Source organism: Lagopus muta, chromosome 1 (assembly GCF_023343835.1).
Source record: "Lagopus muta isolate bLagMut1 chromosome 1, bLagMut1 primary, whole genome shotgun sequence".
NCBI lineage: Eukaryota > Metazoa > Chordata > Aves > Galliformes > Phasianidae > Lagopus > Lagopus muta.
The window spans coordinates 154,571,999-154,585,379 of record NC_064433.1 but is presented as its reverse complement, the minus strand read 5'-3'; the positions used below and the strand labels follow the sequence as shown (position 1 = coordinate 154,585,379).

The 13,381-nt window shown below is 41.7% G+C and overlaps 1 protein-coding gene across 4 annotated transcripts in view; it reads left to right on the top strand.

The window, feature by feature from the left end:
* Nucleotides 1–13,381, top strand: part of PIBF1 (progesterone immunomodulatory binding factor 1) — a 158,332-nt gene that overhangs the window by 33,071 nt on the left and 111,880 nt on the right. For all 4 annotated transcript variants that reach the window (XM_048933302.1, XM_048933299.1, XM_048933301.1 and 1 more), the window contains exon 8: nt 10,421–10,546. In XM_048933302.1, coding sequence (XP_048789259.1) covers nt 10,421–10,546 — 126 coding nt within the window. The remainder of the gene's footprint in view (nt 1–10,420; nt 10,547–13,381) is intronic.

The following is a 13,381-nucleotide window of genomic DNA, read 5'->3' as shown; positions in this document are numbered from 1 at the left end:
ATCTTATAAAACACAAAACCATACAATTAACAAACATAAGAGTTGCAACAGCACACAATGTCAACTTGCCACAGACACCACTCGGTGATACCTCGGGAGTGGTGACACGAATGTTACATGATGAATAAAAAGTAGAAAGTGAAAAGAGACAGCCGTGCGTTTGGCAATAACCAATAACAAATAAATACAACAAATAGAGATACAACATTACCACCCACGACAACAGAAAACATAGTTCCTTTGGAACCAAAATACAAAATGTAATCTAGAGGTATATTCAGTATTCTAACATGATCAAATTTTCATTATTTTTGTCACAAAACATTAGAGTCCTTTCTGTGTTCAGTCAAGGTCCATAGGAGTATTCTGAAAAAATAAAAGGAGACACCGACTTGCCCTATTTTTGGGGGGGCTTTGTTAATATGGTTAAAAAATGAGGGAACAATCCAGCAAGTGTTAATTTTATATTCCTTTTTTGCGGTGTCCTTGGCCTTCCAAGGATATTTGTTAAGGTATCCCGTTAAGGTTAGGGAAACCAGCCTCAGGTTAGCTGAGCCAATCGACACAGGCTGGCCCGGGAGATCAGTGTTTCCCTTTGTTGTGAGCTTCCTAATGCATCCACCCTTCACCGCCCCGGTCACTTGAGAGAGGTGAAGGAATTAGGTTCCCAGTGGTTCTGGTAGCTCTGCAGGTGTCACGGGGGGGGCACTGGGAACTGGGTTTTTACTTTCCTCAAGTCTAGTCGGCCATCCAGTAACAAGAATCTCAAGCCTATCTGTTGTCAATCCATCCATCAAATTTCGTGGAATACCCTTTTTCCAGCCCAGAGACCAAAGTCCATTACGTTTATGATCAACGCTCCGTCTGCCTGTTTTTAGTGGAGACAAACCATTTTCAGTTCCATTAAGTTTTAGGCTAGGTAGCCTGGGGGCAAGACTGGCTGCTGCAAGCCTCACACCTCTTGGCTCAGATTTACTGGGGAAAGAAACCACCGGCCCATATTTTCTTCCACAGTTAATTAACTCTTGGGCTACCTCCCCCCACGTCCATACTTTGCATCCTGACTGCAGATGATTGGGGGTTACAGTTTCTTCTAACACTGCCCGGGTTCTTTCTCCCTGTGACATAGCTTGTATCCTTGCTTGTAATTGTATGCCTGCGGGTTTCAGTGATTCCAGAAGCCCTCTAATTAAAGGGGTCATTCTCTCAGGATCAACGGGCATCATCATGGGCGATCCATGATGTGGCTGCAGCTTTCTATCATACATCAATTGGAGACAAGCAGCCTTTTGAACGCTCTCTACTAATTGGTCAGTAGTTCCAGTAATGGCAAGAGGGTCTCCCCTTTCTAAAGGGTTGAGACCACCTGCCCAATAGGCAGCCCTTTGCGTTAATGACCAGGGAGCACGATTGTTACCAGTAGTTAAAAATACTCCTGGTCCCCAGTAACCTTCTGCTTCCTTTTCTGTTAACCAAATCTCATCGCCACCAGTGAGACTCACCCTCCATACATATTCTGTTTCTGATTCCTTTGGAGAGCGGGTAAAGTCCCTTTTCAATTTTGCAAGTTCGGTGGCCGAGAATGGAATTTCCTTAACGTTCATTTGAGGATCTAGATCCTCGCTGTTACTGAAGGTATATTCTGTTTTTATCAAGGGACGCAATGGAGCTATTGGGATTTCTAATTTCTCTAGTCTTTCCTTCATTTCTTGTAGTTCTTCCCAAGGAAAAGTTTTTTCTTGAGGCAAACTATGGGTGACAGTATCATTAGTATCTTTACGTGTTAACAGTTCTTTGAAAGCCATCTGCAACAAGGCCGAATTATGTTTCTCTCTTTCTAATTGTTCCTCAATTTGATTCTGCAGAGTTTTTACCAATTCTTGTGTAACTCTCACCGATTCCTGTAGTGCTTCTATGGTTTAGAGTTCTGCTGAATGCTTTTCATTTCGGAACTCCACGGCAGCTTTTAAAGCAGCCCCGAGTACGGCACAAATAAACGACTTTCCTTTTCCAGCTCGTGTACGAGCCTCATTCTGTAAGACACTAATACGGTCCGAAACACTCTGCAAATTATGCCAATTTTGGTGTGCCCAGTCCACCCCTGATAAAGAGGGAGGAGCACCATGTTTTTCTAAAAGGTCAAATAACACATCTTCACTTTTCATACTGGCAATACTGTTACTCATTTCCTAATACAATGAAAGATCTACACTAAGGGAGGAGGAGGTACACGTGTTCAAAAGCTCAGTTACTCCTCACAGCTCCTCCCAGGGAGATACACCACACCTAAACAAATGCAAATGTTCCAATCACTCCTCCCTTTTGTTGACGGAGCACACAAAGACAAGAGGCTAAAAAAAACTGTAAACACTTCCTAGGTTCCAAGAGTAAATAAAACTACTTGGAGAGGCACACATGTTTAAGTCACAAAATATCACTTCAAGTTTCACACTTCAGTCACCAAATAACCAGAGAAGTCTTCCCGAGGAGGCACACACGTATTAATCAAAATGTAAGTATTCAAAATATGTCCCCGAGAGGTACACATATAAAAGGTAAAGTTTGAGAGTATGGAGCTGTCTTCCTGGAGAAGGACACATGTCTAAATTTTCAAAACTATCGCTCCTTGCAACTCCAGGAGGTGCACACAGAAAAAAAGTTTCAAACTATATCTGGAAGGACGACACTCTCACAGCGGGTATCCTGCCAACTACGCCAATAAAAATGTTTCGCTCCAATTTATAGGAGGGAGATGAGGTTCTTTTAATATCTGTATACCTGGCGTGAGATTAAGAAACAACGGTTCATATGTTGTTCCATCCAGTTTATTACCAAACCTAATCAGGGAGACGGGGAAGGGAAGGAGGGCGATAGAAAAGATGGAAAAGGAGCAGGAGTTGCGTAAAGCAGGGATAGTCACCAGCAGGATCCAGCAGCGGTCCCGTTGCGCGGCGTTTGAAGGTCCCAGGCAGACGCAGCAGGGGGATGGGGAGCAGCAGCGTGGCTGGCCTTGGGCAGCGGGCAGGTAAACGAAGAAGTCAAGGAGCCAATACTTGAAGCTGCAGCAGCAGTGCTCAGGCAGTGGGCACAGGAGATTTCGACAGCATGCAGGAGTCACCTCATGAGGAATCTGATCATCAGGAATCCCTCTTCTTCTTCATGAGGAATCTGCTGCCAGAAAACCTCTGTTCTTCTTCATGAGGAATCTGCTGCCAGAAATCCTCCGTTCTTCATGAGGAATCTCTTGTTCTCCTGTCTACGTGACAAGGATGGGCCTTGAGCAAGAGTCATTGAGTACCCCCTGAGATGGCCATCATCCTGAGATAGGTCCACACAAAGGAGCATTTCTCAGCTATTTAGTTGCAGTTCATCTTGCTCTCGTTGCCCCTGGCCTTGTCCATCTGCGTCCCCCAAAGGATCTCACAACCTTTGCCCAGGACTTGCCTGGACTTGTTCATGTGTGTCCTTCAGACAAAGGATTTTACAATCCTTGCTCGGGACTTGAACAAGTCCATCTGTATTCCCAGCAAGCTTTGAGACACAGAAGTTAACAGAGTAATATCTTACAAGTCCCCAACCTTCACAGCTCCCATCAGTCCTTCTCTGTTAGTAAAGAACAGGTCTAGCAAGGCACCACCCCTGGTAGGCTCTCATACCAGCTGTGGAAGGAAGCTATCTGCTACACACTCTAGAAACGTTTTGGACTGCTTCCTCTGCACTTTATTATATTTCTAACATATATCAGTGAAGTTGAAGTCTCCCATGAGAATGAGTTCTGGGGTTGTTCAGCTTCGGCAAGCTGCTCATAGAATGCCTCGTCCTTCTCTTAATCCTCATTAGGTGGTCTATAACAGACCCCCCACCAAGATGTCGCCCTACAGGCCTTCCCCCTGTTCTATATCCATGGACACTCAACTTTATCATTCCCAACCCCAAGCTCTTCAACATCAAAACACTCTTTAATATAAAATGGCCACACCACCACCCTTCCTTCTTTGCCTGTCCCTTCTGGAGAGCTTTTTCCATCACAGTCAGGAGAGTGGTCCCACCATGTTTCAGTAATAGCAACGAGATCATAATTAGCCTGCTGCACAATTGCTTCCAGCTCCTCCTGCTTGTTGCCCATGCTGTGTGCATTGGTGTGGATGCACTTCAGCTGAAACATCTGCCTCACCTCCAGATCCAGTATTGTTTCTTTAGGTTCATCTCTGGTGAGCCCTGTTTTGTCCTTTTTCCCCATCTTAGCTAATTTAAAGCTCTCTTGATAAGCCCTGCTAGCTGCTGACTAGAATTTGTTTATCCCTTTGAGACAGGTGAGTTCCATCCATGGACAACAGGCCAGGGGCTGAGTAAACTGCCCCATGATAAATGAAAAACAAAGTTCCTTCCTCGATACCAGCCTCTAAGCCAACTATTCATTACTTCTGTTTTCATTATTTTATCATTCTACTCCTCCCTCAAAATCCAGGGCCTCAAATCTGTTATGAAGGGGCACCTGGGAAAGCGAGATAGGGAGTAACAGGGGAGAGGGGGGTTGCCGCTGATGCCAAACTGGGACTTGCTTCCAACCCTCCTTGTCTTTTTGGTCCCCTACCTCAGCGCAGCAGGACAGAGGTTCCACTGCACTGTGGGGGGCATCCTCCCAGCGCCCTTCCCTCTGGCACACTAGGGAGTTACTCCACCAGTCAATCTCCTGCTCACATGCCCTGAAGCTCCTTAGTCTCTCCACCTCCTCCTTGAGCTCAGCCACCACTGTGAGCTGACCTTCCACCTGAGCACAGTCTCCCCGCTGCCCTTCCCTGGCATCAGCGAACCCACTGCAACCAGAGGCCTGAACAGACACATCTCTGAACAGGCCCTCCGTCTGGGTTGGCACATCTCTTTGTCTCTTTTGAGCGAGCTATCTGTCTAGTGGAGACCATGCTAAATTTGTTTTCTTGCAGACTGCCAATAGGTGAGCTGGTTTCCTGAGTGAGTTCGCACAGAACTGTGCCAGCTCTGAAGCAGGTGACTTCAACCAACCTGTGTTTGCCCTGTGTGGTTTAAGCTGAGACTGCTTATAACCTGGAGGCCTAATCAAGATCAAGGGTGGGCAGTGCAGCTCCACCCACACTACCTCTCTGCAGAATGTTAAACACCAGTTGATTAAATGAACATCCTCTTGAGCTTAAGAGAATTAAGCCAGTTCAGCTTTCCTTCAGTTGCATCCTTTTGTTTGAACCGCAAGGTGTAACTGCAAATTTGTATAAATCTATAAATCTTGTGTCCTTGTAAAACTTAAAACTTACTTGATGTGTTCTTAATGTGATTCTCCTGTAACTACTAAAAAACATTGTTTTCTAAATGGGCATTTAAGAGCACTGTACTGAAATTATCAGCTATAGCGCGACTTTAAAGTCTTGCCACAGGAGGGAAAGTCTTACTTTCTTCACCTATAGAAATATTAAGTAGCTATGGTAATAGCAAGTAGTAATACTAATAGCAAGTCATTGTCATCCAAGTACCAAGAAAATAATGCTAGTTGATTCTGTATGAATTGTATCTTGAGATTCTGGCCTTCACCATTCATTTCTTTTGTATGTACTTAAATGTACAGTGCATGAAGAACTGAAAAAAATTGCTAGCGGGGACCTTACATTCCAGTATAATGTGTTTTTTGGGATCATTAACTATTTCACTGTATCAAAGACCTTCACAAAATACCTTGCTAAAGAGTGGTACCCTCGAGGAAGGAAGGGAGAAATATTTACTTTTACTTTGAAAAGTCAACAAAAATTCTGTGTTTTATTAAAAAGCTGTCATGGTTCTATGTTTTTTTTGGTTTTGGGTTTCAGTATTCCACATCAAAACATCATGTAGTGTACGGGGCATTAAAGTATCACTGCCCCAATTCCTGGTACCTATCCCTGTACATTACAGAAGTCACGGGATCTGGCCCTTCCGGGTGGGGGGGGGGGGGGGCGCTCTCTTGCTGCCTGGCAGTGGGTGCTGGAGGGTGCTTTCCTAGCTGTTCCAAGCTTTTCAGGTTTGACTCAGTCCCGGGAACTCTCTCTCTCTCATCTTGTCTGATTTATTCATCTCAATTTCAATTAAATGGTATATATTGTGTTATCTTGTATTCCGATATTATAGTAAAATAAGTTTTCCTCCATAGATTGTTGCCGCTGCTCTTTTCCTCCCGTCCTTCCTTCCCATTTTTTGTGGGACTGGGGTGGGGGGGGAGGACAGAGGCCTGTTGCCCCTGTCACGAACATAGATTGATCTAGTCAACTCCGTGACAGATTTTTTGGCGCCCAACGTGGGGCTTGCTGCTTTTTAGCTTTTAGAACGAATCTCTTTTTCTCTCTGCTCTTAGAGAGCTTCGTTAGGGAGCATTATCAGTAGTTCAGGTTTCTGTGCTGGAAAACCTGACCTTGAAAGATTAGGCGTACTGCCAGTGTTCTGGGATATTTGTAAACTTTGAGCACTACTTCGTCTGGGTAGTGCCTTTTTTTTTCTTTTTTTTTCCCTCCTCTTGTTAGCTTCAATTCATTAACCCCTTTTTAGCAAGCACCAGCGATGAACCCACTCGTTATCGTGGGGGTGCTGGGTAAAGGATTAAAAGCAATGGTGTTACTCACAACCTACTGGCCAATAATCCATCTCACACTTGTGTGTTGTGGAATTGCATTCATATATAACTACCTCAGGGCACTGATGGAGACACCTATGTTTTACCTATATGCAGTGTGGTATGAATTTTGACATTTACATCCCAGAAGGAATGGCTAATTTCACAAACTGCTACATCCCAAATGGAATAGCTAATTTTACAAACAACACGATGTTCAGACCAGTCTCTGGGTTTTCTTCTTGGTTTATCAAACGTTTTTCGAATCTTGAATTAATACTCATGTTGGTGTGCGTGTCATCAATACTCATGTTGGTGTGCATGTCGTTAATTTTCCTGAATGTACTCCAACGCATTTGTAGTAAGGAGTCTCCTCCAAAACCAGAGAATGATGACTGGCAGGGAATATGAAGAGGTTTAGGAAAGGTCTTAGAAGCATGGGGACCCGCAGTGTCATGGGATTTTACTCTTGAACACCTGTGGGATCCTGAGAAACTAAGCCAGTATTTGAGTCAGGGACGATGTGGCTTACATAAATCTAAGGAGGTACAACTTATTTAGGGTTTGGCTTGTGCTTACCGTGCCCTATATAATACCATTCTGGAGAGAGAGAGTTTCCGAGCTGAGGTTCATGCCAAAGGGGAAGATCCCCAAGTCAAATCTAATCAATCACAGGAGACACCAGTAACAATACCAGTTGCTCCTGTGGAGGGCAAGAAATGGAAACGAGTGTCTTCGCGTCTTGAACAAAAAAGAGAAGAAGAGGAGGAGGAGGAGGAAGATCCAGGCAAGGGGCCCTCCTCAGAACCACCACCACTGCGAAAGGCAAAAGGAAAAACTAGGAAACATGCAGAAGAGAGTGATGAGGAGGAAATCTCTATTACTGCTCGCTGGCCTCTAAAGATGACTGAAACCCAAGGTTCAAGAAAGGAGTTTACATGGCACCCGAATGAAACTCTTGTTTCCTGGTTGGTTCGCTGTTGGGACAGTGGGGCCCATAGCTTGTCTCTGGATGGTAATGAAGCTCGCCAACTAGGCGCTATTGCCAGAGATCCAGCTATTGATAGAGGAATTAGTCGATGTTTGGATGAGGCTGCCTCCCTCTGGGCACGAGTGTTAATAGCCGTGAAGGAAAAGTATCCCTTCAAAAATGGCTTGAAGATTGCGATGAAAAAATGGGATACAGTTGAAAAGGGTATCCAGTATTTGAGGGAAATAGGCGTGGTGGAAATGTTGTATGACCCTGACTTTGTTCCTAACCACCCACACTAAGACCGCAACCCTGAAAAAGTGAGGACGACACCTGAGGTATGGCAGAAACTCGTGACAACAGCGCCGGACAAATATGCTGCTACACTAATGTCAGTGTGTGACAGATACAACGAACAACAGAGAATGCCTTTAGTTTATGAATTAATTGTTACGCTCCAAAACTACGAACAATTGCTGTCCCCAATTCATGCTGCCGTTGCTGCTATATCAAAAATGACGGAGCAAGTGTCTCAACTGATTAACCGTGACAAACCTGTAGCAGTATCAGAGATGCTTGATGAAGATCAGGATAATCAAAAGAGTCTAATGAAGGAGATGAAGGAGATGAAGGAGATGATGCGAGCCCACCTAACTAAAGACGATGAACCTTCCTTCTCACGTGCACCATCAAAAATCTCAGCTGTTAGAGGCAGACACTCTCCGGCTCAAGTAAGGGATGACACACCGCGAATTGTCTTATGGTATTACCTACGTGACCATGGAGAAGACATGAGGAAGTGGCACCGTGAACCTACTGGTGTACTATGAGCACGGGTGAGAGAATTACAAAGCAGATCAACCACCAGTGCAGTTGCTCCAGTTACCACAGGTAATGAATAGAGGGGCCCTGCCCTCAGTCAGGGGGGGGAAAGGGATAATAGAGTATATTGGACTGTGTGGATTCGATGGCCTGGCACATCAGAACCACTGAAATATAAGGCCCTGGTGGACACTGGTGCACAGTGCACTCTGATGCCCTCGAGTCATGAAGGGACAGAATCAATCCATATTTCTGGAGTGACCGGGGGCTCTCAAGAATTGACTGTGTTGGAGGCTGAGATAAGCCTCACTGGTAAGGACTGGCAAAAACATCCTATTGTGACGGGCCCAGGGGCTCCATGTATACTAGGTATTGATTATCTCAGAAAGGGGCATTTCAAGGATCCTAAGGGGTATCGATGGGCCTTTGGAATAGCTGCTGTGGACACAGACAACGTTAAGCAGCTGTCTGTTTTGCCTGGCCTGTCAGAAGATCCGTCTGTTGTGGGGCTGCTGCGAGTAAAAGAACAACAGGTACCGATTGCTACAAAAACAGTGCACAGGCGTCAGTACCGCACCAACAGGGATTCTTTGCTCCCCATTCATAAGTTAATTCGTCAACTAGAGAGCCAGGGAGTGATCAGCAAAACTCACTCGCCTTTTCACAGCCCCATATGGCCAGTGCGTAAAGCCAGTGGAGAATGGAGGCTGACGGTGGACTACCGTAGCCTGAATGAAGTCACACCCCCACTGAGTGCTGCTGTGCCGGACATGTTAGAACTCCATTATGAACTGGAGTCAAAAGCAGCCAAATGGTATGCCACCACTGACATTGGGGTGGGGGGGAGGGCAGAGGCCTGTTGCCCCTGTTACAAACATAGATTGGTATAGTCAACTCCGTGACAAAAGCAAACATGAAAACTTGAACAGCATGCATTCTAAAATAAGTAAATGATTTCAGCTTTTGTTTAATGCAGAGGAGTTTTTTGCGAACTCAAGTACTGGTTTCTAAAAAGTATAAGCCATACAGCAAATCCTAGAATCATAATACTTTATGGTTGTAAATGCATGTTTAATATAACAAAAACAATAAAAGCATATCTATTTCCAGACCTGTAATGTCTAACAGTGGCTTCACTGCAGATTGATTATTCTTGAATAGCAGCTGAATGCTATAGAAATTAACATCCCTTTAGCTGTTAAATAGAATCATAGCATTGCTCACATTGGAAAAGATCTTCAAGACCATCAAGTATAACCACAACCTAACCACTCTACCCTACAGTACAAGCCTTTATAGTTTTGTAAGAGCAATTCTGTATGGGGTTTTCTCCATTTTCAGGTGAACTTCCAAATTTACGAAAAAGGAAGATGACAATGTTAATCTGAAATGAAATAATTTGGAATCTTTTAATATCTTCTGCTTAAAAGCTTAAATATTTATTTCAGGTAATTTATTTGTGACATTGACAGGATGAGTACTCAAATCTTTTTTTTTTTTTTTTCTGCTTTATTTCACAAATGTCTACAGCATGTAATCTTCAAAGTTTCTTGCGATGTTCACACTCAGATGAGACATGCAAATAGTACACATCAATATCGTGTTGTAGCTTGGAATTATTCTGAGTTACTAAGTTAATTTACCCTTCCTACTGATGTAGAAACTAGAAAATTTTGCAAAATGAGGAATTGAAAACATTTTCAGTGGTTAAATAATATGAACACTTGCAGAAATTCTTTGCCACCCTATACAAAAATGGTTAGTGTTAAATTGCATGATGAATCAATGTCAAATTACTTATATATTTTACAGTTTGCAGAAAGCTGTTATTCCTGGTAAAATTTTCAGTAGATTTACAGAGCAATATAGGCTGGTATGTATTCCAAGCAAACTGGCAGGAAAACAAGTAAGAATCAAAATATTAAATTGTAAAATACGCTTGTACTGCTGTACCAGATGCTTTGATATTTTGGCCATACAATTCTTTTTACATTCCTCTGCCATGTGTTTATTTACAGGGACCACTATAAAACAGAATTTGAGAAGAGATTGCATGAGGAATTGGAACAAATAAGACTGAAAACAAATCAAGAAATTGAGCAACTTCGAAGTGCTTCGAAAGAGATGTATGAGCGTGAAAACAGGTAGATAAGATGTGGCAATAACAAAATTAGGGCAGAAATTTGCAAGTAGTATTTTTGTGCTAAGGCATAGTCAAAGTTGACGAATATTAAGTTAGAAATGAATTTGTTTTAAAATTGATGTGAATCTTGTAAATGTTAACAAGAAATGATTTTTATGTTAATGATACTGTTATGTTAATCATGAATATTTATTATAAACAGATTTACACTGACAGCATCTATTAAAATAGCTATTAAAATTCTTCTCCATAAATATTAGTAGTTTGAAGTTTATTCAGCTGTGTAATGTTAACTAATTCATGCAAAATGTGTTGATTTTTCTTTTTTTTTGTCATGGTCTGGTCTTGAAACCAGAAGGAAGGTATTGATGTAGAAAGTAATGCAGGAAAAAATGAGAGAAATGAATAAGACATCTTTTAAACATCAGTCTTGGACTTACAGCATTTTCGTTCACAAAAGCATTATTTTCTTGTAGAGTATTATAAAAGTGTCTTTTGAAGAATATCGTAGTCCTACAAAGACCTACAGGCTAAATTTTCTAAACGTCTTTTCTTGTTAAATATCATGGAATTATGAGCAATATTAGGCATATATAGGTCTTCAGGGATCCCCATAGAGATTTAGACTATTTTTAGCATGTTTCTTAGCTTGTTTTTTTGACACTATTCTTCCCTTAAAATGGGAAGAGCACTGAACAATTCTTGTAAACTCATCATAGATGTCCTGAAAGTGCCTTGTGTGGAGGAGGAAATGACTAGAGTAAAAAGATATTTGTAGCATCAGCATCTGTTCTTCTAATAGGCAGCTTTGCTATTGCTCTGAAGTGTATAAAAAGAACGTGACTCTTGCTGTCTGTCTTCTAGCCAACTGAAGGTTTTAATTAAAAATATTACATCATTGTGTACTTTTGCAAGTGTTAGTAAAATTTATATATAACAAACACACACATCCACGCCACTTCCTGTATTCAAATCTATGTTCAGTTACAAAGAGCGATTTGACAGTTTGTGGAGACTTGATGAGGGTCTGTACATCATTGAGAAAGCTATCAAAAGTTATTTTGTTTGCATCTGGAATAAATTTGTGGAAGCTTTTTTCCTCACTTTGAAATAATTACTTTTGAAATGTAAGTCCCTAAGATTTTATTTCATATTTTGCAGGAAAAATGATTTTTGGTTTGTGATCTTTCTATAAAATAATTAAAAATTCTACCATAAGATGGTGCTTTTCTGTCTGAAGTTCCCTTCAGTGGTGGGACAGATGGAAGCCTAAATGGGAAGCAAAGCAATTTGTAGTGAAGTTGTGTGATGTGATGAGATGCTGACTGACTGTGACTGAAAATAAGATGCTGATTTTATCCTCAAGCTGAAAGCATGGAGCTAATATAATACTTCGCTCTTCTTACTCCTTCCTACTTGCTGAGCCTGACAGAACTGATGTTTCCCTTGAATTTATTGATAGTTGTTTTACACTTGGATGAGTTAGTTTAAGAAGCTAAAATAAGGGGTAAGGAGGAGGGGAATCCTATTAAAGGATGATACTTAGAGCCTTAACTTACTTGGGATCAGTTCCATTTGTTCAGTTGCAGTCATCATTGATGATGTTTGCATTAGCAAGCACGAATGAATTCACAGAGCCCTGGATTAGCCACGTAAGGTTTTACTCTGGATTAGCTGTAGTCTGTTCCTGTAGGTCAAACACAGTTAAATGGTTTTGAGCATGTTAGATGCCCTCTGTGAGCAGATCTTCAGTCTTACTAGAATCCAATTTATGCACTCTAGCATAGTTTTGGGGTGAGAAGTGCAATACAATGGCAATTGTTAGTTTGAACCAAGTTTCCTGGTTGTCTCCAGTTAACCAGCTTGTGTCGAAATCATGTCAGTGTTTGCTAGCTGAGTTCCTTTTTGAGAATCCAAATAATGCACTCTGAACACTCTGAACACTAAAAGGCATTCAGCCTTGAGCCTCGTCAGCTCAAACCAGCCCAACTTTGCTTCAGAAGATTCAAAACCTCTTTTTTCTCATTTACCAGACCTGTTCATGAATATGTAGGTAGTAGTCCTGTCCAGTTTTAGAGATTTTCACTTGTATGATAGGCTTGCCATATACATGATGTTCAATGTGGCCTGCATGTATAGCAATCAGATGTTTTACCTTTTTTAAAAACATGCTCATGATCTGTAAACTGGCAGTGTCACTAATGTGTTTCCTAGCTCTATTGCAAATATTTCAACAGAAGTTGCATCACATCTGTGATTGCCATCATGTTGCTTAGTAGTACTTTACTCATGCTGGTTTTTCTCTGTATAATTTTCATTTGCTTAAATTAACGGTTAAGCAAAATAGTGTATTCTCTAAACAAGTGACTGTACATCTACCATTTAATTATCATCCACTTCTCTTCCTTTAGTCTTAAGATTGCAACTTTGTGCTTTTGCACTAAGACTTAATATGGTCAACCTCACTGTTGTTAAGAGAATTAACTGCCATATTCTTACAGTTTGTCAAGAACCAGTTTAAATAGTGTACTCTCAAGATGAATTGCTGAATTTCACTGGTAAATTTTGCAGCCTAATAATTCTATTTTTAAGGTAGATTTTGTTATCATTCTCTCATCCATAAACAGGATTCCTTTTTTATGAAGCCAAACTGAAAGGAATCTCTAAGGACATCTAATACATTCAGAGTGCCAGAGGGTGTTCACATCACTGGAGCAAACTGTAGATATCTTCAAGTAAAATCCTTGAAAATGTTCATAATATAGATCAGACCTTCAGCAACAACTGTTCTGTGGTTATTGCTGTATCACAATACTTAATAATAAAAATACAGCTT